Source organism: Macrotis lagotis, chromosome X, assembly GCF_037893015.1.
Source record: "Macrotis lagotis isolate mMagLag1 chromosome X, bilby.v1.9.chrom.fasta, whole genome shotgun sequence".
NCBI lineage: Eukaryota > Metazoa > Chordata > Mammalia > Peramelemorphia > Peramelidae > Macrotis > Macrotis lagotis.
Window position 1 is genome coordinate 86,544,182 of NC_133666.1, and position 24,869 is coordinate 86,569,050.

The following is a 24,869-nucleotide window of genomic DNA, read 5'->3' on the forward strand; positions in this document are numbered from 1 at the left end:
ACTAAAATCCACACCAAGATTTGTCCTAAGAGGTTGGGTGATATTTAGAAGCAAGAAAGGAAAATTCTCTGAAGAAATGGGTATTGGAGAGAGGACACTTTAGTTTTCAGAGAAACCATAGGGAAGAAGAGAGACTGAGGAGAGGCTCTACAAGAAGGAATAAGAAATCCAGGATAGAACACCAAATGTTGGGACTGGAGTGTGTACTCCAATTTTCCAAATGGCATAACTCTGAGAACCTACAATGATATGCTGTAGGATAGACTTTTAAATACTAAATGTTACAATGTAAAGCATTACTTTAAGAATAATCTGAGTGGGCATAAATAGTTTTCAGTTTTAGGTAAATACCATGGAGCAGGATAAGAACTTATAAAAATACAATGGCTAGTTTTAAAACTTTGCAAATGGGGTGCGGCTAGGTGGCGCAGTAGATAGAGCACCGGCCCCGAAGTCAGGAATACCTGAGTTCAATTCCAGCCTCAGACACTTAATAATTACCTAGCTGTGTGGCCTTGGGCAAGTCACTTAACCCCATTACCTTGCAAAAAACTAAAAAAATAAAAAGAATATATATAAAACTTTGCAAATGGTTACATTCACTTGCATTGTAATAATGATCTAAGAAAAAAAGGAAAAAAAATATATACTTACTTATCCTAGTAATGGCTGGTCTTAGAATCCCAGTTGTCAACCACTTGGAAATTTCACTGTTGTGATTTCCTGGGACCCTTTAATGATCCATGTTCCTGAGGTTCTGGAACTGTGAATACAAACTATACTAGTTAAGTTATCAGTTCAGCTTCTGGAGGACCAGATTTGGATTGAAAAATATAGAGAATCTATGATATATAAGTTGTGGTAGCACAAAGATAGTACAAACGTCAAAGAAAATTTTAGCAGTGCCATTAGAAGAGGGCAGTTCATAGCAAAGAGTGGCTTTTGGGAAGAAAAGGGCAGTTCTTTCAGTGTCCTAGAAAACAGGATTTTTATATATTGGGTGCGGGGTGAGTATTCAAAGAACAGAAATCATCTGCCTAGGAAGGCTCATCCCAACAGAAAAACTCACAAGGGGAAAAAAAAAAAAAAAATATATATATATATATATATATATATATATATACATATATGTATATATATGTATATATAAAAACATATATGGATGTGTGTGTATACACAGCTCTATTGACTCAAATATTGGTCATTTTTTTACTCATTTAAAAAGTAGGAATATATATTTTTGTCGATTATTTACTTGTTCACATCTAATTTTTATTGGACATCAGAGATGGATAACAAAAATAGAGACACTAAAATAAAACCAAATCCAACCAGATTTTTCAAAGAATTTAGTGAGATTACTATTAATTTTTTGGTTAGCAAGAACTCCTCCTTGAAAATCAAAATTCCTGCATACTAAAGAAATGCAGCTCCCTGTACTTCTTTCTTTAGTAAAGACTATTATTTCTGTGGCTATAGTAAAAATGACTATAGAGAAATTTTTGACAGGAAAGCATCATGCGAAGTTCAAAAACTGCTACGAAAAACAACTTTTATTTCGAAATCAGCATATTGATAAGACCCTTGCTCATTGTAGTATCAAATAAATAAAAAGAAAATAATACCTTGACCTAATTTATCATCATATGATTTTGCAAACAAAAATTGCATGTCTTGCATGGCCCCTCAAACATCAGACACTGATGGACATTTAAAATCCAGAAACTGGGGACTTTAGCCTGAAAAATTTGGAATGTCAATCTTTAGAGACACTAGAACAGAGAAAGTGGGAGATGTGGTACAGTACATATAGCACCAGCTCTTGAGTTAGGAGTACTGAAATTTAAACTACTTTCAGACACTTACCATGTGACCCTGGGCAAATCACTCAACCCTGATTTTCTCACCCCACCCCTCCAAAAATTAAAACAAGTGGAAGATATTTTGAGACCAAGAATGCAATTTATTAATACAGTGGAATTTCAATACACAGGATGCCAAGACTGAGAGTAGCTTTGGAGAAGAGAAGGAGGAGCATGATAGAAGCTAGATCACAGCAAGAGAGCTCTTAGAATATAAAAGGTCAAACCTGGAGTGTCATAATGTCCATAGGCAATTACAAGGTCAAAAGACTTAAGTGAAAACCAGGTTTATTACTAGAGTAATGTGGAACAGAAAGAATTTCCAGTCTTTTTAGAAATTTATATTTTTTATTAAATTTTTCAAAAGAAGGAGGTTCTGATACCAGGAATGAGTATGAAATGGGAGGGGGTACAGTGCAGCAAATGTGGGGCAAAAGAATGGAGTAAGTAATTTCATGTAAAAGAGGCAAGAAAAAACTTTTGCAGTGGAGTGAAAGAAGGTGAAGTAGACAGAGATTGAATGAGCCTTACTCTAATCCAATTGGCTCAGAGAGGGGATGACATAAACATTAAATTGGGTATAAAAATCTATCTTATCCTACAGGAAATTAGGAGGGGAAGAAGATGGGAGAAGAGGGGTGGGTGATAGAAGAGAGAGCAGATTGTGGGAAGTGGCAGTCAGAAGCAAAATACTTTGAAGAGAGACAGGATGAAAGGAGAAAAAATAGAATAAATGAGTGTGAGAAGGAATAGAATGGAGAGAAATACAGTAAATAACAGTAACCATGGGCAAAAATATTCAACCAAGTTTCTCTGATAAAGACCTCAGTTCTCAAACAGAGAACTGAATCAGATTTATAAAAATGAGCATCCTCCAAATGATAAATGAACAAACAAAAGATATGCACAGTTTTCTGATGAGGTAATCAATGTTATCTAAGGTCATATTAAAAAATGTTCTAACTCACTATTGATTGGAGAAATGCAAGTTACAAAAAGTCTGAGGTACTACCTTACACCTAATGGCTCAGATAAAAGGACAGATGGGGAAAGTGAGAAAAGTTGGAGTGCATGTAGAAAAAAATGAGACATTAATGCATTGTTGGAGGAGTTGTGAAATGATTCAACAATTCTGTAGTGCAATATGGAACTCTGCCCAAAGGACTATACAATTATGTATAACCTTTGACCTAACAATGCTACTACTAGGTTCTTATTCCACAAGAGATGAAAAATTGGAAGAAAAAGGACATATATATATATATATATATATATATATATATATATATATATATCAGAGAATATTTATAGCAACTCTTTTTTGGTGACAAGGAATTGAAAACTGAAGGGATGTTCATCAGTTGAGAAATGGATAAACAAATTATGTTATGTGATTGTGATGGAATTTTATTCTGTTATAAGAAATAATGATGAGCAGAATTCTCTCCTGGAAAGACTTATATGAGCAGATGCAATGTGAAATGTATTGCCTACAAACTAACACCAATATTGCAGGATGATTAGTTGTGAATGACTGACTTATTCTCAGCAGTGCTTTGACACAAGACTACTCTGAAGGACTTATATTAAACAATGCTATACATCCTCAAAGAAACAACTACTGATATTTGAATAAAGATTGAAACACACTTTTTTCCTTCTTTTTCTTAAAGTTTCTTTTTTGGGTGGGGGCTCAATGTTTTCTTTACTACATGACTATTATGGAAATTTTTGCATGACTACATATTTTTAACCAGTATCAAATTATTTATATTTTTAGGGTTTTTTTTTTTTGCAAGCCAAACGGGGTTAAGTGGCTTGCCTAAGGCCACACAGCTAGGTAATTATTAAGTGTTTGAGATCAGATTTGAACCCAGGTACTCCTGACTCCAGGGCTGGTGCTTTATCCACTACACCACCTAGCCGCCCCCCAAATTATTTATATTTTTTATGCTCTCTGGGTCTTGTTTGGTCATGAATTCTTCCCTTCCTTATATATCTGAGCAATAGAATATTCCTTGCACTTCTAATTTTTTATCACTTTTTATAAACAAATTGTTTTTACCTTATCTTCGTACATAGAGTGAGATGTTGATTTATACCTAATTTGTGTCCTGTTGCTTTCCAGTTTTCCCAGAATCTTATTGTCATGATATGAGTTTTCATCCCCAAAATTGAGGTCTTTGGATTTATCAAACACTAGGTGACTATAACAATTTACTACTGTGTCTTGTGTAACTAATTTTCCCAAGGATTCACCCTCTTTTTCTTACCTAGTACCAGATAGGTTTGGTGATTACTGCTTATATAGTTTGAGATCTGGGATTGCCAGAACATTTTCTTTTGTATTAATTTTTCATTAATTTCCCTAATATTTTTTTAAAGAAAGATTGTATTTAATTTGAGTTTTACAATTTTTCTCCCTAATCTTGCTTCCCTCTCCCCACCCCCCACAGAAGGCAGTCTGTTAGTCTTTACATTGTTTCCATGGTATGCATTGATCTACATTAAATGTGATAAGAGAGAAATCATCCTTCAGGAAGAAAAATAAAGTATAAGAGATAGCAAAAATAAATAATAACGGTTTTTCCCCCTAAATTAAAGGTAATAATCTTTGGTCTTAGTTCAAACTCTACAATTTTTCTCTGGATACAGATGGTATTCTCCATTGCAGATAGCCCAAAATTGCCCCTGATTGTTGCACTGATGGAATAAGCAAGTTCATCAAGGTTGGTCAACAACCCCATGTTGCTGTTAGGCTGTAATATGGTTTTTCTGCCTCAGTATCAGTTCATGCTAATCCTTCCAGGTTTCCCTGAATTCCCATCCCTCCTGGTTTCTAATATAATAGTAGTGTTCCATGACATACATATAGTACAGTTTGTTAAGCCATTTCCCAATTGAATAATTCCCTCAGTATTATTGATCTTTTTTCTTCCAGAAGAATTTTTTGTTATTTTTCTAGGTCTATCAAAAATTTTTCAGTAGTTTGATTGGAAAGTACTGAATAAGTACATTAACTTGGGCAAAATTGTCATTTGTATTATATTAGCTTGGTGTTACCAAAAGCCATTCCTATTTTTCCAATTGTTCGACATTTGTGAGAAAAAGTGTTCTGCAGTTTCATTCATACAGTTACTGGATTTGTCTTGGCATTTATACTCACAAGTATTTTACCTTGTCTACAATTATTTTAAATTTTCTCTTTCCATATTTTGCTGTTGGGCTCTGTTGGTGATGATTTATGTGGGTTTATCTTGTATTCTGCAATTTTGCTAATGTTTTTAATCATTATTTTCTTTGTACATATTTTAATTTTTCTCCTGTTTATTATTCTTATTCTTTTTTCTATTCTTAATTTCTATCAGTGATTTTGCTCATTTTGGATCTTTTATATATCTTTATTTATATATCTATTAAAAATCTTGATAGTATTTATTTCCAGTTACATGTAAAGATAGTTTTCAATAATCATTTTTGTAATATTTCTCCTCCCTCCCTTTCCTATTCCCTCCCCAAAACAGCAAGCAATCTGATATAAATTATGTATGCACAGTCATGTTAAACATATTTCCATATTAGTCATGTTGTGAAAGATGAATCAGAACAAATGGGAAAAATCACAAGAAAGAAAAAACAAATTAAAAAGTAAAAAAATAGTATGATTTGATGTCCATTCAGATGCAAAAGTTCTTTCTCTGGATGTGGATGGTATTTTCCATCAAAAGTCTTTTAGAATAGTCCTTGATCATTGTATTGTTGAGAAGACTTAAGTCTCTTATAGTTGATCATCATATAACATTGCTACTGTGTTCAATATTCTCCTGAGTCTGCTCACTTCATTCAGCATCAATTCATGTAGATTAAAGTTACTAATTATTTCAAGCAATTTTAGTTGATTTTCTTGCATTCTTTAAGTAAACCATCAGATCATTTGCACAGAGTGATAAGCTATGTTTCCTCATTGACTCATAAAATTTGATTTCTTTTCTTCTAATTGCTGTAGTTAACATTTATATTATAATATTGGTGAAAAGGGGGCATTCTTGCTTCACCCCTGATCTCACTGAGACTGCTTCTAAATTATCCCCATTGTACATAATGATTTCTGATGGTTTAATACAGACACTGCTGATTATTTTTAGGAATGTTCCCTTTTATCTTTTTCTTTTTTTGCAAGGCAAATGGGGTTAAGTGGCTTGCCCAAGGCAACACAGCTAGGTAACTATTAAGTGTCTGAGCTCGGATTTGAACTCAGGTACTCCTGACACCAGGGCTGGTGCTCTATCCACTGGACCACCTAGTTGCCCTAAGGAATGCTCCCTTTTTCAAATGAGAACTTTGAAGCCTGAAGTGGAGAAAGGTTCCATATGAAGAGTAGTTGAACAAGGGTCACTGGGCCCTGAGAGGTGGGCAATTGTTATTCAATAGGGACAGGAAATCACTTCCATTTTTCTTGGTCAATTGAAAGGGAGTTGGCTTAGGATGCCTGAATTCAGAATGGCAGAAACAATGCACTGTGAGACATCCAGTGCAGTAATGTCACCAATACCAGAAAAGCTGGTGGGAGCCCCAGGAGAGTTCTCTTTTCTTTGTGAAGGACAGGGCTGACATGGAAAGGGTTTGCCCCTAGAGAGGAACTCACACCTTAGAAAACATTGCAGTTCTGGCTGCTTCTGGTTACCTTTGGGGAGTGTACTAACAGAGCACAGCAGAATAGAGCTATGAATGGCAAGATGACATTGTCCTAATTTTAAAGTTATGGTCAATAGTATCATACTGCTGAGTATCACAAAGGTGGAAGGTCTGAGAGGAAAGGACATACTGATGATTAGTCCGCCCATCAAGAGATGCTTGGATATATCGGGGTGTTGCATTGGTAACACATGCTGGTGCTTGGCTTGTTTCAATGGTGCACCATGATGCTTCCCTGATATAGGAGAAAAAGAAAGAAATTTAAGGTCAAGAGACTCCTGTAGCCATCACACCATCACCAGTAGCTCTTTTCCTATCAATCATGCCATGGAATGGAATTATTCTGGTAAAGACATGTGAGGATGCCTTGCACAGCATGACTCTTACTATAATAAACATAACTGTGCAAGTCATACCACCAGTCATTTAGTTCATCAGTGTGATTCTTTTTGACATTGAAAGATGACTATTACTGTTATTCCTCTTCTCTCTAGTGTTTAATAGGAATGGGTGCTGTAGTTCGTTAAAAGCTTTTTCAGTATCTATTAAGATAAGTATGTGATTTTTGTTGGGTTTTTATTGATATGATTAATTATGCTAATAGTTTTCTTAATATTGAACCAATCCTGCATTCCTAGTATATAAATTCCACCTGGTCATCATGTAAAACAACCTTGTGATATATGGCTAACTGTGCAATTCCTTCCATTCCATTTGTCTTCCTGTTTGTCTTCTCTTTCCTTTCATCCATCCCATCCTAACGAGTGTTTTACTTCTATCATCTTCCCTGATCTGGCCTCCTTTTTTGTAAGTCTCTACCTCCTTCAGCACATTCCATCTAACTTTCATGTCTGGAATATAGGTTTCTATATTCAACTACTCCATATATTATTCCTACTTTGATGAGAATATTGATGAGAGTAAGGTTCACATAATGCTTATCACCCATTCTCCCATCTTCCCCTTCACTATAATAGACCTTTCATGCCTCTTCATATGACATAATTTACCCCTTTTGATCTCTCTTTCTGCAGCCATTGTACTCCACTTTCTAATCCTTTAATTTTTTATGTCATTTTCTTGAATTTACCTTATTCCCATACTTTCTGTCCAAAACACCCACCCATTGTGATTTTAGGGGAAATGGAGACCTAGGGAACTGAAGGAACCTGTGTGAAATCACCTTCATGAACTTAGGTGTTTTTTTGTTTGTTTTGCTTTTTTTAAAGGCAAATGGGGTTAAGTAGCTTGCCCAAGGCCACACAGCTAGGCAATTATTAAGTGTCTGAGACCAGATTTGAACCCAGGTACTCCTGACTCCAAGGCCAGTGCTTTATCCACTATGCCACCTAGTCGCCCCTCCTTTATGATCTTAGATATAGAGCTGATAAAGCTTTCACAGAGGTTTTGGACTACAGGGCTTTCTAATTACCACAGAGGAAACTGAGGCCTTGAAGGAGAAAAGCCCTATGTGAGATTACATAAAAGACTTTAGACTTAGGGCTGACAAGGTCTTCAGAGTCCTTAGAGTCCAACTCTACTCCTGATAATATGATTGTAGGGGAAACTAAGGCTTAGAAAGCTGAAAGAAGCTATGTGAGATCACCCACACTCTCTTAGGTATAGAAGTAGCCTTCAGAGGTTTTGAACAAAGGTCTTCGGATTGCTAAAGGGGAAACTAAGGCCTAGGTAACTGAAGAGACCTGTTCAAGATCAATAATAAGCCTCAAGAAATAGAGCTGACAAGGGCTTAAGAGAATATAAACTAAAGTTACTATAGTGTAAGACAACCAACAAGTTAGCAAAAAATAAAGCTCTTCATTTTTTAAAACAATACATAATCTTTATTATATAAGTTTCTTGGAATGAAAATTTATTATTTTATAATCCTATCTTGTTTACTTTGAAAAGATTTTTTTGCTCTTTTCAACTTTTATATTTATGTTTAAAATAAAAAAAATAAACTATATGACCCTCCTGTGATTTTAAGGGACTACAGTAGACAAGGCATTAAAAGATTTTAGAATCTAAGACACCAACCATCAGTGACTGTACAGGAGGTTTAAAAAGCTAAAGGGACTTGTGTGTGATTACTCAAAGGTTCTTAAAGATAGAACTGACAAGGATTTCAGGGTTTTAAGAAGACAAGACTCTCTAATGATTATAGGGAAAACTGAGGTAAAGCAGGTAGTTCCAAAACTAGTTCCATTGTTAACATGCCCGCAAAACCAAAATTCATATTTCATAAGGACCTACTTATTCTAGGTCTAGAAGCCTATCAATCTATCACCAAGTCTGAGGCTTTTGCCATGGAACTAGCCAGACTTCCAGCCACCACTCGGCTTGTGCCTCCACCTGTGAAGAGCACCTGGAGGAAGAGAAGTCATCACTCAGTGAAGCCCAGCAAGTCTCTACCTCCCCATTGGCTCCTCTTAAGGGTTTCTACCTTATTAAAGGATCCTTTTCTACCACTAACCAAAACTTTCTGCCTTTCTTACAAAATTCCTCTCCATAACCAGAGAGCTTTTACATCTTGACTGAGTCTAGCTTGCCCCAAGCTCTGGCTAGGCCTTACCTTGACCTTCTCCTTTGGCTTGAGTGCTACTTCTACAGCCCCCTCAGAGGTCTTCACTGCAGTCTGTGGGTAAGAAAGATCACAAATGAGTTCTTAATATGCTCTCATCCTCATGAACTAATGCTTATCCCTCTTCCACAACTTACCTCAACATCCACTGTCTTCTTATCTTCCTCTTTCTTGCTGTTTGCTTGTCTCCAGGGTCTACCTCTCCGAGATTGCTTGGGGCATGGAGAGAGTTCCTTGGTAGCTGGGGTCCGCTTTAGTCCTCGGAATTTAGGTTGGACCTCAACAGTAGAGCCAGGCATCCCTACTGCCCCTACCCTCTGGCTCTTGCTAGCTCGTCGGGCAGGTGCTTCAGGTATCAGAGAATTGGAGGGCTCTGGGGTGACTGGGAGTGACTCACAAGTTTCTCCCATTCCTACTCTCTGACTTTGGAGAGCCATGGACTCTCGCACAGAGGCTTCAGAGCTCTCTCTTGGAATGGAAAAGGGGCTTTCATAGAGGACTGGTAAAATTTGGGTAGACGCACCCATTTGGGTGGCCTCTCGTTTCAGCCTCTGATAAGTTTTAAGGTGGGGTTCAGCCACTAGGGGCAATTCTTTAGGGATGGCAGGATGGAGCTCAGGGACCAAGGGGGCAGTTGGTACAGAGGACCGATTAAAAGGTTTCTGTATCTGCCTTTGGAAAGAAGACTCTGATTTATGTCTAGAATCCTGAGGGAGGAGAGATTCAATATTTGGGGCTTGAAGGTTTCCCTGGCTCCTTTCCTCTGCCTTTTCCCTTTCCTGTTCCCTTCCTCTTCCCCTTCCCAAGATAGGTGATTCCTGGGAAACTGGAGAGGAAAAAGACTCAAGCAGTTTGGACAAGGTGATTCTGGGAGTCCAAGCAGGGGCTGGGGCTTCAGGGACTGGAACTATAGAAGCTACAGAAGGTACATCTGAGGAATTCTGGTCATCCTGTAGATAAAATGGATAGTGATCAAGGAAAAGATAGGATTAATATATTCAAGCTCACACAATATAAATTTGCCTTTCTTCCTTTGTTTTTTCCCCATCAAACTGGCAATTCTTCAAAGGAAAGAGCTATCAAAAATTATCAGACAGGGCCCCACTTTCCTCATGGCAGCCACCTGCTACCCTGCTATCTTCCTACTGACCACCTATGGGGCAGTTCTCCTCAAATCACTGGTCCAGCTTTTGGTTTAGCCCTCATAACCACTATCTGGGAAGTCAACTTCAATGGACTAGACATCCCCACAAATTATAAATTATCACCTCTACACACACACACACACACACACACACACACACACACACAAACAATAGGCAAGTCAGCCTAGCTGAACTAGATGAAGTAAAATGTGAGGTACCCTTGAGGGACAGTTAGGAGGCATCATGGGGCAAATCAAATCACCCCCACTACTTTGACTTGTACCTCCCCTGAGACCCTGCTGGAGCTAGCCTGGAATCCCTGGACCCAAGAACCTCAGGAATAGCAATGCTTCCAGAATAGTGGCAAATGGTTTGCTTTCAGAAACCACTATTTGATCAGTGTAAATTTCTGGCCCATGGTTCCATCTGACTTGCAGGTAAAATCTTCCTATGTTGTTCTCTCCCTCATAAGAATGGGAGTTTCTGAAGAAGAGGACCTGTCATACTTTTCTCTTTGTAATCCTAGCTTAGTATTGCAATTTGCAGGTAGTAAGCACTAAAGAAATGTTTTATTCATTCATTCCTTCTTCTGGATCTTCCTGCATCCCACCCCCACAGTGTGCAGCAAAAAGTTCTACAATATGTTATTCTGAGGATGTGCAAAAACAAGTAGAAAAATGAAAAGAGGAAGAAAGCCCCTGATTTACTGGGAGTCTGTGGGTAAGAAAGATCCCAAAGAGTTCTTGAGCTAAACAGATGGATAGTCATAAATGACACTGACAATGAGGTGGCTAAACTGGAAATTAGATGATAGGAAAGAACAGAAGAGGGGAGAAGAATGCAAATGGAAATGTCAGAAATGACAATGAAAAGGCATTTGGAATGGGGCAAAGAAACTATGCAGAGTATCAGGAACACAAGGCCAAATAAACGATTTTGTAGAAATGTGTAGCATACCAGAAAAGCAGAGGTGGTGAGCAAAGAGGAAGAGCTCTTACCATTGATACTTCCTCAAGAGGCACAAGTTTCTTGTCATGGAGGCCTGGGCAAGAAGAGAAAATCAGTTTGGTTGGGTTCTTGGGAACCTTACAGGCATTGAAATAAAGATTTCCTCTGTCACTCACCTCTCTGATGTCTACTATCACTGAGGATTTGGGGATTTGAGGCTAATTCCTGCAGGTCCTCTTCCCCAACTTTAGTCTTTGGAAGTGGAGCTGGATTCTGGACCTTCTGGTTATACTCTTCTGACATCTGTCCCTCTGCCTCTCTTTGCAGCATTTCTCTGAGTACCTTCATTTCTACCACCCCACTCTTGTTTTTTTCCTGGTTCCTGTCTCTCAAATATGGCTTTCTCAGGGGCTTTGTCTCTCCATTTCCTTTTCAGTGCCTTTGTTTCTCCACAGTTTTAGATGAATCTGTCATAGCATTCCATTTCCCTCTACCTGCTGTATGTCACTGTCCTCCTTCTGGTATCTCTGTTTGTACCACTGGATGCATCCTTTTTTCTCTTGGATCTCTTTACCTTATTTGCCAATGTTTTTTCTCTTCAAGGTCCCCTTTTTACTTTTTCTCTCTGATATTCTAGGGATCTCTATTTCTATCACCTGGTTCTCCATGTCACTCTCTATAGATTTTTTCTGGATCTCTATGTTTGGATTCTGTGTGCCTTGACTCCTTGAGGGCGCTGTTTTTTCTTGGCTGATAGGTTGTAGATCTGAGGCTGTTCTAGTTGGGGAGGGATGAGCTCCATGGGCTGCAATGTAAGAGTTGATGAACTGAGTTCCTGATGCCTCTCACTGCTCTGAGCAGAATGGCCCTGTGGTTAAGATTTCCCATGGCTCGTCTGGTCATAAAGGGGGAGTCGAGAGAAAGAGACTGAGAGGTGTTATAAGAATCAAAATATAATTAAGTTTTATAGACTATTGAGTAAGACAATTGACGAGCTGGGGTGGGGCGGGGAAAAATAAATGACTGTGCATTGGGGGAGGGCAAGATACATGCAAACTGGAGGTTATGAGTATAGATTAACCCTAGGGTGAACAGGAGAGTTTACATGGGCTCCTCTTCTTTCAGATATTTACTACTTATTATGCAAGGAAAGAGAGCATAAACATCTACTCTGGATCTAAGTTTCTGCCTCAACAGCCCCCTCAGCCCCACCATGGGGAACGTCTCCTCTCAAGTCTTATTCCCCCTTGGGGACACAGTAACAGAATTCTTATTCCCATTAGGGACTTAGGCATCTGATTCCAAGATGAGACTCATCTCCATGGTTCTGATTCACTCCTACAAAGCACTAAATATCTTATTAATCCAGGTCCATATTCTAAAAAGGTGTTGAAAAAAATACTTGACTCAGGCCTAGCACTCAACTCACCTTTCCTGTTTACTATAAGAAGATTGGACATTGAGGGAAGGAGACTCTAAACTCACCATCAATCTTGTTCTGACAGTCTTCAGTACCTTCCACATCTGGATCATGATGTCCTTTCATATAATTCTGAGTTCCTTTCCAAAGTACTTGGCTGACTTCCCTAGAGTGTTTGTTTCTACCACCATGCCCTACTCAGCAGTCCCTTAGGAAAGGAGAGAGGTCTTACTCCAGATTTCTTATAGTTATCCTATCCTGGAACCTAACTTTCTTAATGGTCCTTTTGAGTTGATCACCAGCTGGGCACACGCTACCCCACTGTTTTCTTCAGATAAAAGTTGGCTTCTTCATATTTGTCAGAGATCCATTGTCATCTGCATATGTGTCGCTGTTCCCATTTCCACCAATGGGATGTTGGTCCTTCTCATGATGTGCTGTGGAGAGGATTCTGGGAAGATGGCAGAGTAGGTCTGAAATTCCAAGCTCCAGAATTGCTCCACAAACAAATCAAAAAAGTACATCAGGGCGATATAGAGTGGAAATAATAAATAAGATTTGGAGCAGAACAATGGTTCTCCTGGGACAACCAGAGAATATCCGAAGAAAGATTCCAGGACTTCAGATCAAGTAAATTGTAAATACCTGAAAAACGGGTTTCCTGAAACAAGAGACGAGCCCGAGGGGCAGCTGGTTTGGGAGGTAGCCTCTGCCTGGGCCACAGGAATTCCTACCTCCAGGATAGAGTGAAGAGTCAGTTTTCTGAATGGGGGAAGAGAGGAAACTTCTGCTTATAAGGGACTGAGGGCCAGTTTTGCTGCTGAAACTTGGTTCTAGCAAGAAGGAATCAGCACACACTAAATGAGTGCCATGTGAATACAGAAGCAGTGACACAGGGATATTGTTGACTGTGGACACTTACAGGAGAACTGAGTTCTCAGTTTTGGTTCCAAACCAGAGGGGAAAAGTGAAAGTTATAGCTACTGGAAGATTCTCAGGGAGTAAGATAATTTACAGCACAGAATGTAGAGGAGCCCCAGCTGTGGCTCCAAGGGGATAAGGAGTACAAAGGTTGAGCTCAGGACAAATCTCCTGAGACCAGAGGTACCATCCCCTACACCCCAGAAGTAGAGGTGAATATAACAATAACCTGCTGATAATTTTTTAAATGAGCCTGCAAAGGAGAAAGAACCCAAACAAAAGAAGTTACTATGGGAATAGGGAAGACACGGATCCATCTTTAGAGGGAAATACTGAAGCAAAATAAAGCCTCTCCTACTCCAAAGTGTAATGTAAAATGGCTACCTGTCCAAAAAGAATTCACAGAAGACCTCAAAAAAGATTATAAAATCAAATAAGAGATATTGAGGAAAACCTAAAAAAGAAAATAAGAAAAATCCAAGAAAAAAAGATTATGGAGAAAAAGTCAACTATTGGAAAGGGAGATCCAGAATCTTAAGGAAGAAAAAGATTCTTTGAAAATTAGAATTGGGCAAGAAGAAGACAGTGAAGTCATAAGAGACCAAGAAATAATAAAATAAAACATAAAGAATAAATAAATAGAAGAAAATGTGAAACTCTTCATAGGAAAAACAAGCAATCTGGAGAACAGATAAAGAAAGAAAAACAGATAAAGAAAGAAAAAAGAAAGAATACTCATACTATCTGAAAGCTATAATAAAAAAGAAACTTATTTCAATAAAACAAGAAAAATTAAAGAAAACTGTCCTGAAGTGTTAGAACTAGAAGGGAAATTAAAAATAGAAAAAATTCATCCACCACCACCTGAAAGGGATCTTAGTAGGAAAACTGACAAGAATAGCATAACTAAGTTCCAAAACCCTCTGGTTAAGGAGAAGATATTAAGAGCAACAAGAAAAAAATCAATTCAAATATGACAGAGAGGCAATTAGTATTACACAAGAGCTACCAGTGATTACTTTAAAAGACCACAGGTCTTAGAACACCATATAACAAAAGAGTAAAAGAACAGGGTTATGACTAAAAATATCATACCCAGCAATGTTAAGCATAATCCTGAAAAAAATAGAAATTTAATGAATTGCCAGACATTCAGGATTTTGTTGCAAAAAGACCTGATCTTATTAGAAAATTTGACATACAAAAAACAAGAGAAATAAAAGGTAAATATCAGACTAATTACAAGAGATTGAAAATGGACAACTTGTTTACTTCCTATATGTGGAAATGTAAACCATATACCCAATATTGTTATTAGTGATTGGGTTGTTTTTCAGAAAGATTAGAGTAGAGGTGAGTGGGATGGATTCTTAAAAGTAAAACAATATAGGAAAGAATTTTAAAACACTATCATCGTATACAAATGAAAGATTAGAGGAAAAATTGATACAGAGAAATTAGATATGGAAGGAGAGCTGGTAGCTCTAGAAATTTACTCTGAGCAAGAATAGGTTAAAGAAGGAATAATACATATATTCATACATACATACATACATACATATATATATATATATATATATATATATAGAAAGAGAGAGAGAGAGAGAGAGAGAGAGAGAGAGAGAGAGGGAGAGAGAGAGAGAGGTATAAAACCTTTTAAAGTCAGAAAGAAATAAGAGGAAGGGAGGAAGGGATAGGAAGAGTAGTGAGTTAGAGGGAACTGGATAAGAGGGTATATAGAAGGATGTGTAGAACAATGATAGTGGGATAAAGAAAAATGTGAAAGGGAAGGATTCTTAGTAGGATGGTAGAATAAGGAACATGAAGGCAAGGTAGCAAGTAGAAATAAAGTAGAGGAGTGAGGAGAAGTTGTTGCTTTCAGGAATTATTTTAAAAAATGAGAGATAGACACAAACCAAACTATAGTATCTATAAATATTTATGTGTATATGTATCTTTGTAGATCTGTGGGTATGTTCAAATATTTATATGAATATATATGCATAAATATATTTATATTTGGTGGGTATGTGAGCATGTGTAAAAGTATACATGTGTGAGTATGCATATATATATATACATACATATATATATATATATATATATATATATAGTGTGTGCATATAGCCATGCTCAATTATATGAAAAAAATAAAGCAGTGTACAATAGAAACAGAAGAAAACCTACAAAGAGGCAAAGGAAAGATGGACAATTTTGAACATGTGTAGTATTTATTACATAGAGTTACTTGCATTGGAAATTGATTAATTTTGTGAATCCTCTTATGGTTTGCTGCATACATGACAGTGTTTTTTTCATATTTTGTATTTGTTTAAAATTAAAGAAACCATACATCCACAAATAAGCTATACTGTGGAGAACTGTGTTGGGGCCCCCTCCTCTTTTTTATATGTATTATTTGTCCCACCTGTGGGTACCTAATCTTTCTCCAGATGGAACACAGGTGGCACTACTTGGATAGTCTTCTCTAGCTGTATCACTGCCCCCATATCAGACTGGCACATTTCCAAGTGTGTTTTAGCACATCTCACTGAAAGACCCTCCTTTACAAAATTAGTACTTCTATTTTCCAAGAAAGAAGGTTGAGTTCCTACCAAAGGTGCCACAACTGAGGTCCTCTGGAGACTGTAGTCATCATTAAAATCAGTATCATTGATGATTGATAATTGTCCTTCCTTTTTGAAGAAGATCATAACATCAGAGAGGTGATGCCATGATATGCAAGTGAATGAATTTAAGTGAGGGGGTGCTATGCAAAGTCAGCAGCCTCACTTTCTCCTCCAAAGCCATCTGGGTCCAGTGGCCAGATATGAATCTGGAGATGACCCTGGATAGAGTTGGAGATTTTGATCTTTTAAAGCTAGGTAAGGCCCATTCAATGATCAAAGTTGAGAGAGAAAAGAAGCCAAGAGTGACTGCTTCTCCTCCAAAACAATGTAAACTGGCAGGGTAAGACCCTCAGGGTTTTTCAGTAATTAAGGCAAGTAAGAAGGAAAAGAATCAAGAAGAGCCCCTTTTGCACAGTGAAGAAAAAGTGGTCTGAGAGGGGAAGACCCTCAGGGTTTCTGGCCAAAATAGCAAACAAAATTGCTATTTACATTGACTTTCAAATTGGGGACCAAAAAAATGACGAAGCAGACTTAGCCTGAGACCCATTGTTGGCCAATCAAGGAGAGCCAGAGTAATTTGAGGCATGAAAACCCCAAGAAATCTTACCAGGCCTTTGGGCAAAGCACCCACAAGTACAGGAAGGAAGGAAGGAAGGAAGGAAGGAAGGAAGGAAGGAAGGAAGGAAGGAAGGAAGGAAGGAAGGAAGGAAGGAAGGAAGGAAGGAAGGAAAGAAGGAAAGAAGGGAAAAAAAAGGAAGAAATCTGGGGAGAAGAATGAACTTTGTAATTTAATATTCCCCAGGTTCTTCTCCCAAGCCACCACCTCCTTATAACTGAAATTTACCTCTTTCTTCCTTTGAGTCTTCAGCCAGTAAGGTCTCCTGGAATTGAGGTCCCCCCATCACAGGATCACTCGGTGTCTCTTCCATTATTAGAACCTCCTGTGGGTCACAAAGTAGGGGGACACCCAGATGGTGGTACTGGCAAGGCAGGCTAGCAAAGAATACCAAATCCTGGTCCCCCAACTGGTGGTCCACCCCTGGACTTAAGCGCCGGAGAGGTCTCAGGAGGCGTGTTCCATTGAGACTACCACAATCTCGAAGGATAGATGATGTGCCTTGGGCTGGAATCTCAATTATTGCATGTATTTTGGAGATGGATAGAAAAGGCAGAGCCACAGTACAGCCTGGTCTTCGGCCAACCACATTCTTCCCTGGATAGAGCAGGAAATCTGGGAGCAAAAATTTGATGAGGTATTATTTCTAAAGTCAGAAATCTGTCCCATTCATTCCTGCTGTTCACTGAATTTTCTGTTTGGCTTCCCTCATCATTCATTTAAAAACAATGCGGAAGATCTAGAGGATTTTCTATAGAAAAGATAGACGATTCACAATGTGTTGGGGCTGGGGACTACTAGGGACCATAAAATCATAAAAAGAAAGGTCGCACTCTGCCCTGACTGTTCTCCCTCTTTCTTGGGTACCCAATAATACCCGCTGACCTTTCTCAGGACCTCGGACACTGCTAAACAGGTGCAGCCGCCCCACAGGCTTCACGTCCTCCAATTCTGGGGCCTCCATGACCTGAATGGGGAAAGGATAGGGAAATATACACACCACCACCACCAGGTGGTCAGACATGGAATCATCTAGTGTTAGACAGGACATGGGAGGAATGGGGCGGGGGGAGGGAATCGGGGGTAGGGAGGGGGAATTAAACTTTTGGGAAAAGTGATTCAACAGGACTAGGTAGAGCCTGGAACAAGGTTTCCCTCATAGGGAGACCGGGCCGAGGCCAGGACGGAGAGACCCTGCAGAGGGTAGGGAGGAGCCCCAAGGCGGGCTCGGGTACTTACAGCCCGCGGGACCCGGATCGAGTCGCTAGGCTCCTCAGGGCCTGAAATTTCTTCTTCTGTGAAAAAAAAAAAAAGGCGTTTGAGCAAAGATCAACCATTATCACTCCTCCCATCTCTTAAAAAAAAAAACAGCGGGGATAACCCAAATCCTGAGAGGCTGTAGTCGATCCCTCCGCTCCCTCAAAGAGGTTCAGAGGAAGGACGGACTGGAGTGGGGTTGGAGTCCGGGATTCGGCCCCGTCCAAACGGGCCCTACCTTCTCCCTGGACATCATCTCTGGCCTGTGAGATTCCAAGGAAATTAGGATCTCCCTTCCTCCCGCCCACCCCCAGGCCTCCAGTCCCTCACACCCCCATTTCACAGGTGACTGGGGAAGTACCCAAACCTTCCAGCAAGGCTCTCGGCCCTCGACCAGCTAGATGAGAGCACTAGAAATCTCAGGAAGCAAACCTGCGAAGAGCTCCCTCCCGGACTTCCCGACCCTGCAGAGAGCAGATCCAAATGACGCCCAGTCAAGACCGGAGTTGCCCAGCTCCCAACCTCACAGGATCCGTGTCTGGGAGTGCACTCCTCACTCGAACCAGCCCAGAGGAGAGGCAACATCGAACACTGACGCTGTAATTGGTTCCATCTGCCGTCTCTCAAGCACGGTTCGCACAAGGATTGGCCGAGTCTACCCTGGGGACTGGGACCTATCAGGCAAAACACCGCCTGCCTCGTTTTCATTCAGGCTCCAGGTGACAAGTAGGGATGTGGGACCGCCTCGCACAACTTTGAAGACCCTCTCTGATTGGTCAGAAGATCTTGCGCAGTATCCAAACTGTAACCATGCAGGATGCAGCCCACAGTTCAGAGCAGCCATTCTTAGCCCCCCCCCCCCCGCCCCCGTGCTGACACTTGAGTAATAGGATGTATAAAATGACTGCTGTAACGGTGAGAATAAATGTTTTGCAAAAAAGGGATAAAATTTAACTCCCTCCTGTGACCTTAAAGAAAACGGAGACATTGGGAGCTTAAAGGACCGAGTATGAGATCAGCCACAAGCTCTGAGGTATGATGTTGACAAGGTCTTCAGAAAAATTAAAAACCACAGCACCCCTTTCTCCCTCCCTCCCACATCCCGTGATTGCAGGGGAAACTGAGGCCTGGGAAATAATGGGACCTGTGTGAGATCACATACAGCCTGATAATTATAAAAGTGCCAAGGGCTTCTGAAGTTTTACAGTCCAAGAAACCCCTCTTGTCCCCTGGGACTGTATGGATAGTCTGATATATCTCACTGATTGACACAAACTGAGGCTTAGAATGTTGAGGGACTTGTGTAAAATCACCCACAGATTCTTAGGTATGGAGCTAACAAAAATTTTAAAGACTTGAGAGGACAACCCCTCTAACTTCTATAGAGGAAACTGAGACAAAGCAGGTAAAGGGACCTTTGTGAAATTACCTACACTAGAGCTAGGCATTCACTGTGACTTCAGGGGAAACTGAGAGCCATGGAGGTAAAACAAGACATTTGTGAGATCACAAAGATTTCTAGTATTAGAGCTGAAGAGGTCATCTGAGGTCTTAGATTTTAAGGCACTCCACATCCCATTGTGATTGTAGGGAAAACTGAGTCCTAGTGAACTGTGTGAGATCACCCAAGAACTCTTAGAGAGCTGAAAATCCTTCAGAGCTTTTGGAATGCAAGACCTTCTGATTACTGAAGGGAAAATTGAGGTCTAGGGAACTAAAGGACACATTGTGTCATCACAGGTTCTTAATTATAGAATTAAGGAAAACTTCAGAGGCACTTGCAGAATAAGATATGTCTCACTGAGACTGCAAGGGAAACATGTCTGATGAAGTGAAGAGAAGTGGATGAGGTCACCAACAGACTCTTAGGTATAGAGCAGAAAAGGCTTTCAGAAGTTTTACAATCCCAAACACCCTAGTGTCTTTAAGGGAAACTGAGAGCTAGGGAACTGAAGGAACCTGTGTTAGATTACCAATAGTCTCCTAAACCTTGAGCAGACAAGGCCTTAAAAGGATTTAATCCACAAGTTTCTATTCAATAAGAAAACCAAAGCAAACAAAAAAAAAAAACTAACATTGAAAACAATAGGTAATCACTATTATATATATATATATATATATATATATATATATATATATATATTTCTTGGAATTGAAATTTGTTTCATAGTAAATCCTCTCTTATGGTCTGTTGTGTTCATGGAAGTTTGTTGTTGTTTTTTCTTTTCAACTTTTTAAATTTAAATTTACATTTTTCTTCTTATATGTAAAGATAATTTTCATTGTTCATTTTTTGAAAAATTTTGAGAGCCACATTTTCCTACTCCCCTCTTGCCTTATTTCATTGACACTGAGTAATCTGATATAGGTTATACTTGTATAATCATGTTAAACATATTTCCATATTAGTCATATTGTAAAAAAAGAATCAAAATGAAAGAGGAAGAAATCATGAAAAAGAAAATAGCATAAAATAAATTATAAAAAGAAAAAATAGTATGATTGAATGCATGCAGCCTCCATAATTCTTTCTCTGAATGTGGATGGCATTTTCTATCATAAGTCTTTTAGAATTGTCATTTAAATACTGAACTGCTGAGAGGGGCTAAACCAATCAAAGTAGATCATCACACAATTTTGCTGTTAATGTGTACAATGTTCTCCTCCTTCTGCTCACTTCACTCAACACCAGTTCATCCAATTTTTTCCAATCCTTTCTGAAGTTCACTTGCTCAAGAAAAATATCTTATGAATTCAAATTAACAGTTCCTTGAATAATTAAATATCAAGACTTACTGGGATTTTTACAGAATCTCTATTGCAGGGTTCCTGGAGCTTAGAACACAGAATTTCCTGACTAGGAATAAGTCCAGAGTTTGAGTGAAAAGCTTAGAGAAGCTAGAGTTGTGGAATGACTCATATAGAAACTAGATGAGACTGTTTAATCTGCAAGATCAGTATCATGAGGGCTCAGAGAAGAGAAAGTTGTAGATGTACAGGGTCTGGTCATTTTCCTCAAAAGAAGAATTTAAACACACATAGTGTCAAGTCTAGGAATTGCCATGGAAATGAATATGAGAGATATGAGTACACAGAAGAAGGAACCTCAGAGCAGAGAGCCCTTAATGCAGAAAAAGTCAGATTTTGCAGTGTCCTTCAAACTTTTATTAGTTAATTATTTTTTCTGATTTTATGTAAAGATAGTTATCAACATTTATTTTTCTAACATTGTCTCTCTCCCACCCTCCCCCCCCCAAGATAATAAGGAATCTGATATAGGTGACACATATTTCCATATTAGTTATGCTGTAAATGAAGAATCAGAACAAAAGGGGAAAACCATGAGGAAGAAAAAAACAAAAAACAGATTTTAAAAAGTGAAAATAGAATGTTTGATAAACATTCAGACTCTATAGTTCTTTCTCTGGATATGGATGACATCCAGTTATTTCAGAGAATTTTCCTCCTTGGCCTTTGGATATCTATTATTCTCTCAAGATTAGTCCTAGTTTGGTTTTGAATTTCTTTATTTTTCTTATATGTTCCTGATGCTTTATAGGCTTTCTATTGGAATCAATCAATGATGTACAAAAAAATGGTTAACCTTCTGATTCATATAGCCCAGGAATGCAGGAATATCTCATTTGGGTTTATAGACATGATTGATTCAGACTTGTATATTTCCATCAAGCACAGATACTCTAGGTTCTAAGTAAAAAAAAAAAAAAACTGTTCAAGAATTCTGGTTTTACAATCTCTTTCTAATTGATCTATTCAAAGGTGAAACTTAAATTCTATACTGGGAAATATTGTGTTCTAAGCCTGCTTTTAAAATAACTTGAAGTTCAGATATTCATTTTTTAAGGAACTTCACAGATAAGTAATTTTCATATTTAAAGGAGCACTCTCCTAATATCTGATTGGGTTTTTTAAATTAAATTAAATGTATCATTTTATTTTAACAACCCACTTGAGTCTTACCCATCTACTAACTTCCAAACAGAAGCCTAATCCCTTTATAGGTTCTTATTATAGAATACCCTTTTGTAATGCCCAAAATACTGAATATTCATTGACATGAAGACTACTTTCAAAAGTCATCTTTAACAATGAAGCAATTGCAGATGAATGTATTGGTTTATTATCTTCTACAGATATTTGGGGTTTGTAAAATTTTGAGGTTATCCATTGAAGTCGTAGTATTTTTTCAATAGCATTAAGGTTATGTAGCTAGACATCTCCAATGCATCCCAGAAATGGAATTCAAATTTAAATTTGATCTCCTAAGAAGAATCAACCTTCTTATTTTTAAATGACTTATAATATGCCAGCATATTTTCTTCTCTATTTTATTTTTAAAAATTTTTTCTCTCTATTTTATAATTTTAATTTTATTTTTTCACAGGTTATATGTGAAAACAAATTTTAACATTTATTTTTCAAACTTTGAGTTCCAAATTCTCTCCCTTCTTCCCCCCATTGCAAAAGCAAGGGATTTGATATTGGGTAAAAATGTGTAGTCAGGCAAAACATTTCCATAATAGTCATGTAATGAAAGAAAATATAGATTCCTCCTCCTCAAAAAAAAAGAAACCTCAAGAAAAATAAGGTTTAAATAAAGGATGATTCAGTATATATTCAGACAAAATTAGTTCTTTTTCTGGAGAGAGATGTCATTCTTTATCTTTAAGTCTTTCATGGTTTCCTTGGATCACACCACTGCTGAGAAAAGCTAAGTCATTCACAGTTTATCATCCTATAATATTACTGTTACTTTGTATACAATACATTTCACATTACATCTGCTCATGTTCATCATTTCTTATTGAAGAAGAGAATTTCATTACAATTTGTTCATTTCCCAAAGGATGAGCATCCCCCTCAATGTCCAATTCCTTGCCACCTGAAAGGAGTAGGAATAAATAATCTTTTACATATAGGTCCTTTGCTTTCTCATTTTTGAGCTCTTTTGGAATACAAATCTAGTAGTGATATTGTTAGGTACAAAAGGGTATGTGTGGTTTTATAGCCTTTTGGGTACAGTTCCAAATTGTTCTACAGAATGACTGAATAATTTCACAATTTGTTAAACAGTGCATCACAGTTTTATTTTCCTTATATCCCCTTAAACATTTACCAGTTTCTGTTTCTGTTCTATTAACCAATGCTATAGTTACCTCAGCATTTCTTCAATCAGTAGTAAATTAGGAAAGCTTTTTTTTTTTAATATGGCCATAGGTAGCATTGATAACCTCATCAGAAAACTGCTCATATCTTTTAATCATTGATCAATTAGGGAATGTCTTTTATTTTTTTATAAATTTGGCTCAGGTCTCTATGCTTGAGAAATCTGGTCTTTATCAGAAAAAAAAAAAAACTTGATTCAATAGTTTTTTTTTTCCCAAAGTTACAAATGTTAACTGAATACTACACCATCCCATTTATTCTATTCTCTCTCTCCTTTCATCTTGTCCTTCTTCAAAAGTGTTTTGCATCTGATTATCCCTCCAGCAATCTTTTCTCCCTTCTATCTTCTCCCTTCCATTTCTCACATTCCTTTCCCCTCCTACTTCCCTTTAGGATAAGATAAATTTCTATACCCAACTGAATATGCATTTTATTTCCTCTCTGAGCCAATTTCATTCACTCCCCTTCACCCACCTCCTTACCCTCTCCCCTCTTCCACTTCAGAGCAAAATCTATTTTTGTAAATTTTATGTGAAATAACTTACCCCATTCTACCTCCCCCTTTCCCTTCCTCCCAGGTCATTCCTCTCTTGTTCATAACTGAATCTTTTTAAATAAATTATCCCTTTATATTCAGCTCCTACTTGTGTCCTGTCTAAATATGCTCTTTCTAATTGTCTTAATAAATGAGCAAGTTAATATGAGTAATCAGTATCATCTTCCCGGTTTACTTTTTTATGCTTCACTTGATTTACAGATTTAAAGATTTTATATTCTGTTAAACTCTGGTCTTTTATTAGAAAAGTTTGAAAGTCTCCTATTTCATTGAATATCCATCTTTTCTGCTGAAAGAGTAACTTCAATTTAGATGCGTAGTTGAGTATTTCGTTAAATTATATAAATATTTGTTTCTCCAATTAAATACAATAGTAGTTTCTACCAATCAGTTTTTTGCAGTTTGAGTGTTGCAATTTTTCTCCCTCCCCCCTTTCCCTCCCCTTCCCCACAACAGAAGGCAACCTGATAAAGCTTTACAATTGTTACCATGATAAACATAGATTGAAATTGAAAATGTTGTGAGAGAAGAATCTGATCCAAAAAGAAGAAAGAAAACATTAGAGATAACAGAATTACATAACACATAAAACAACTCTTAAAAATTGAAGATAATAACCTGTTGTTTTCATTTAAACTCTACAGTTCGTTCTCTAGATATAGATGGCATTCTTCATCACAAGTCCCCTAAAATTATCCCTGATTATTGCACTGATGGAATGAACAAGTCGATCAGAGTTGATCATTATCCCTTGTTGCTGTTAATGTGTATAATGTTCTTCTGGTTCTGCTCATTTCATTCAGCATCAATCCACATAACTCTTTCTAGGCTTTTCTGAAGTCCCATTGCTCATGATTTCTTATAGAACAATAGTGTTCCATTACATACATATACTACAATTTATTCAACCATTCCCCAATTGATGGACATTCAGTTAATTTCCAGTTTTTTGCCACTACAAGCAGAGCTGCTATGAATATGTTCGTACATGTGGGACCGTTACTCTTTCTCATGATCTCTTCAGGATACAGACCCAGTAGTGGTATTG

At 37.9% G+C, this 24,869-nt stretch overlaps 1 protein-coding gene across 1 annotated transcript; it reads right to left on the reverse strand.

Annotated features, from left to right (window-relative positions):
• Window positions 1-3,195: 3,195 nt before the first annotated feature.
• LOC141498473 (uncharacterized) lies at window positions 3,196-18,607 on the reverse strand. The gene is made up of 8 exons (XM_074201673.1): window positions 18,511-18,607; window positions 18,061-18,116; window positions 17,707-17,788; window positions 17,050-17,436; window positions 11,285-11,328; window positions 9,279-10,091; window positions 9,133-9,195; window positions 3,196-6,792 (listed from the first exon to the last, which is right to left on the reverse strand). The coding sequence occupies exons 3-8, from the start codon at window positions 17,783-17,785 to the stop codon at window positions 6,769-6,771; spliced, it is 1,410 nt and encodes a 469-aa protein (XP_074057774.1). The 5' UTR covers window positions 17,786-17,788; window positions 18,061-18,116; window positions 18,511-18,607; the 3' UTR covers window positions 3,196-6,768.
• Window positions 18,608-24,869: the final 6,262 nt, after the last annotated feature.

Excerpts from the sequence above, each read along its gene's own strand:
- LOC141498473 (XM_074201673.1), bottom strand. The coding sequence starts at position 17,785 with ATGGAGGCCCCAGAATTGGAGGACGTGAAGCCTGTGGGGCGGCTGCAC. Across the intron at positions 17,437-17,706 it reads TGTCCGAGGTCCTGAGAAAG|ATTTCCTGCTCTATCCAGGG; the intron begins GTCAGCGGGTAT and ends TTTTGCTCCCAG. Across the intron at positions 10,092-11,284 it reads CTCTTGAGGAAGTATCAATG|GATGACCAGAATTCCTCAGA; the intron begins GTAAGAGCTCTT and ends TTTTATCTACAG.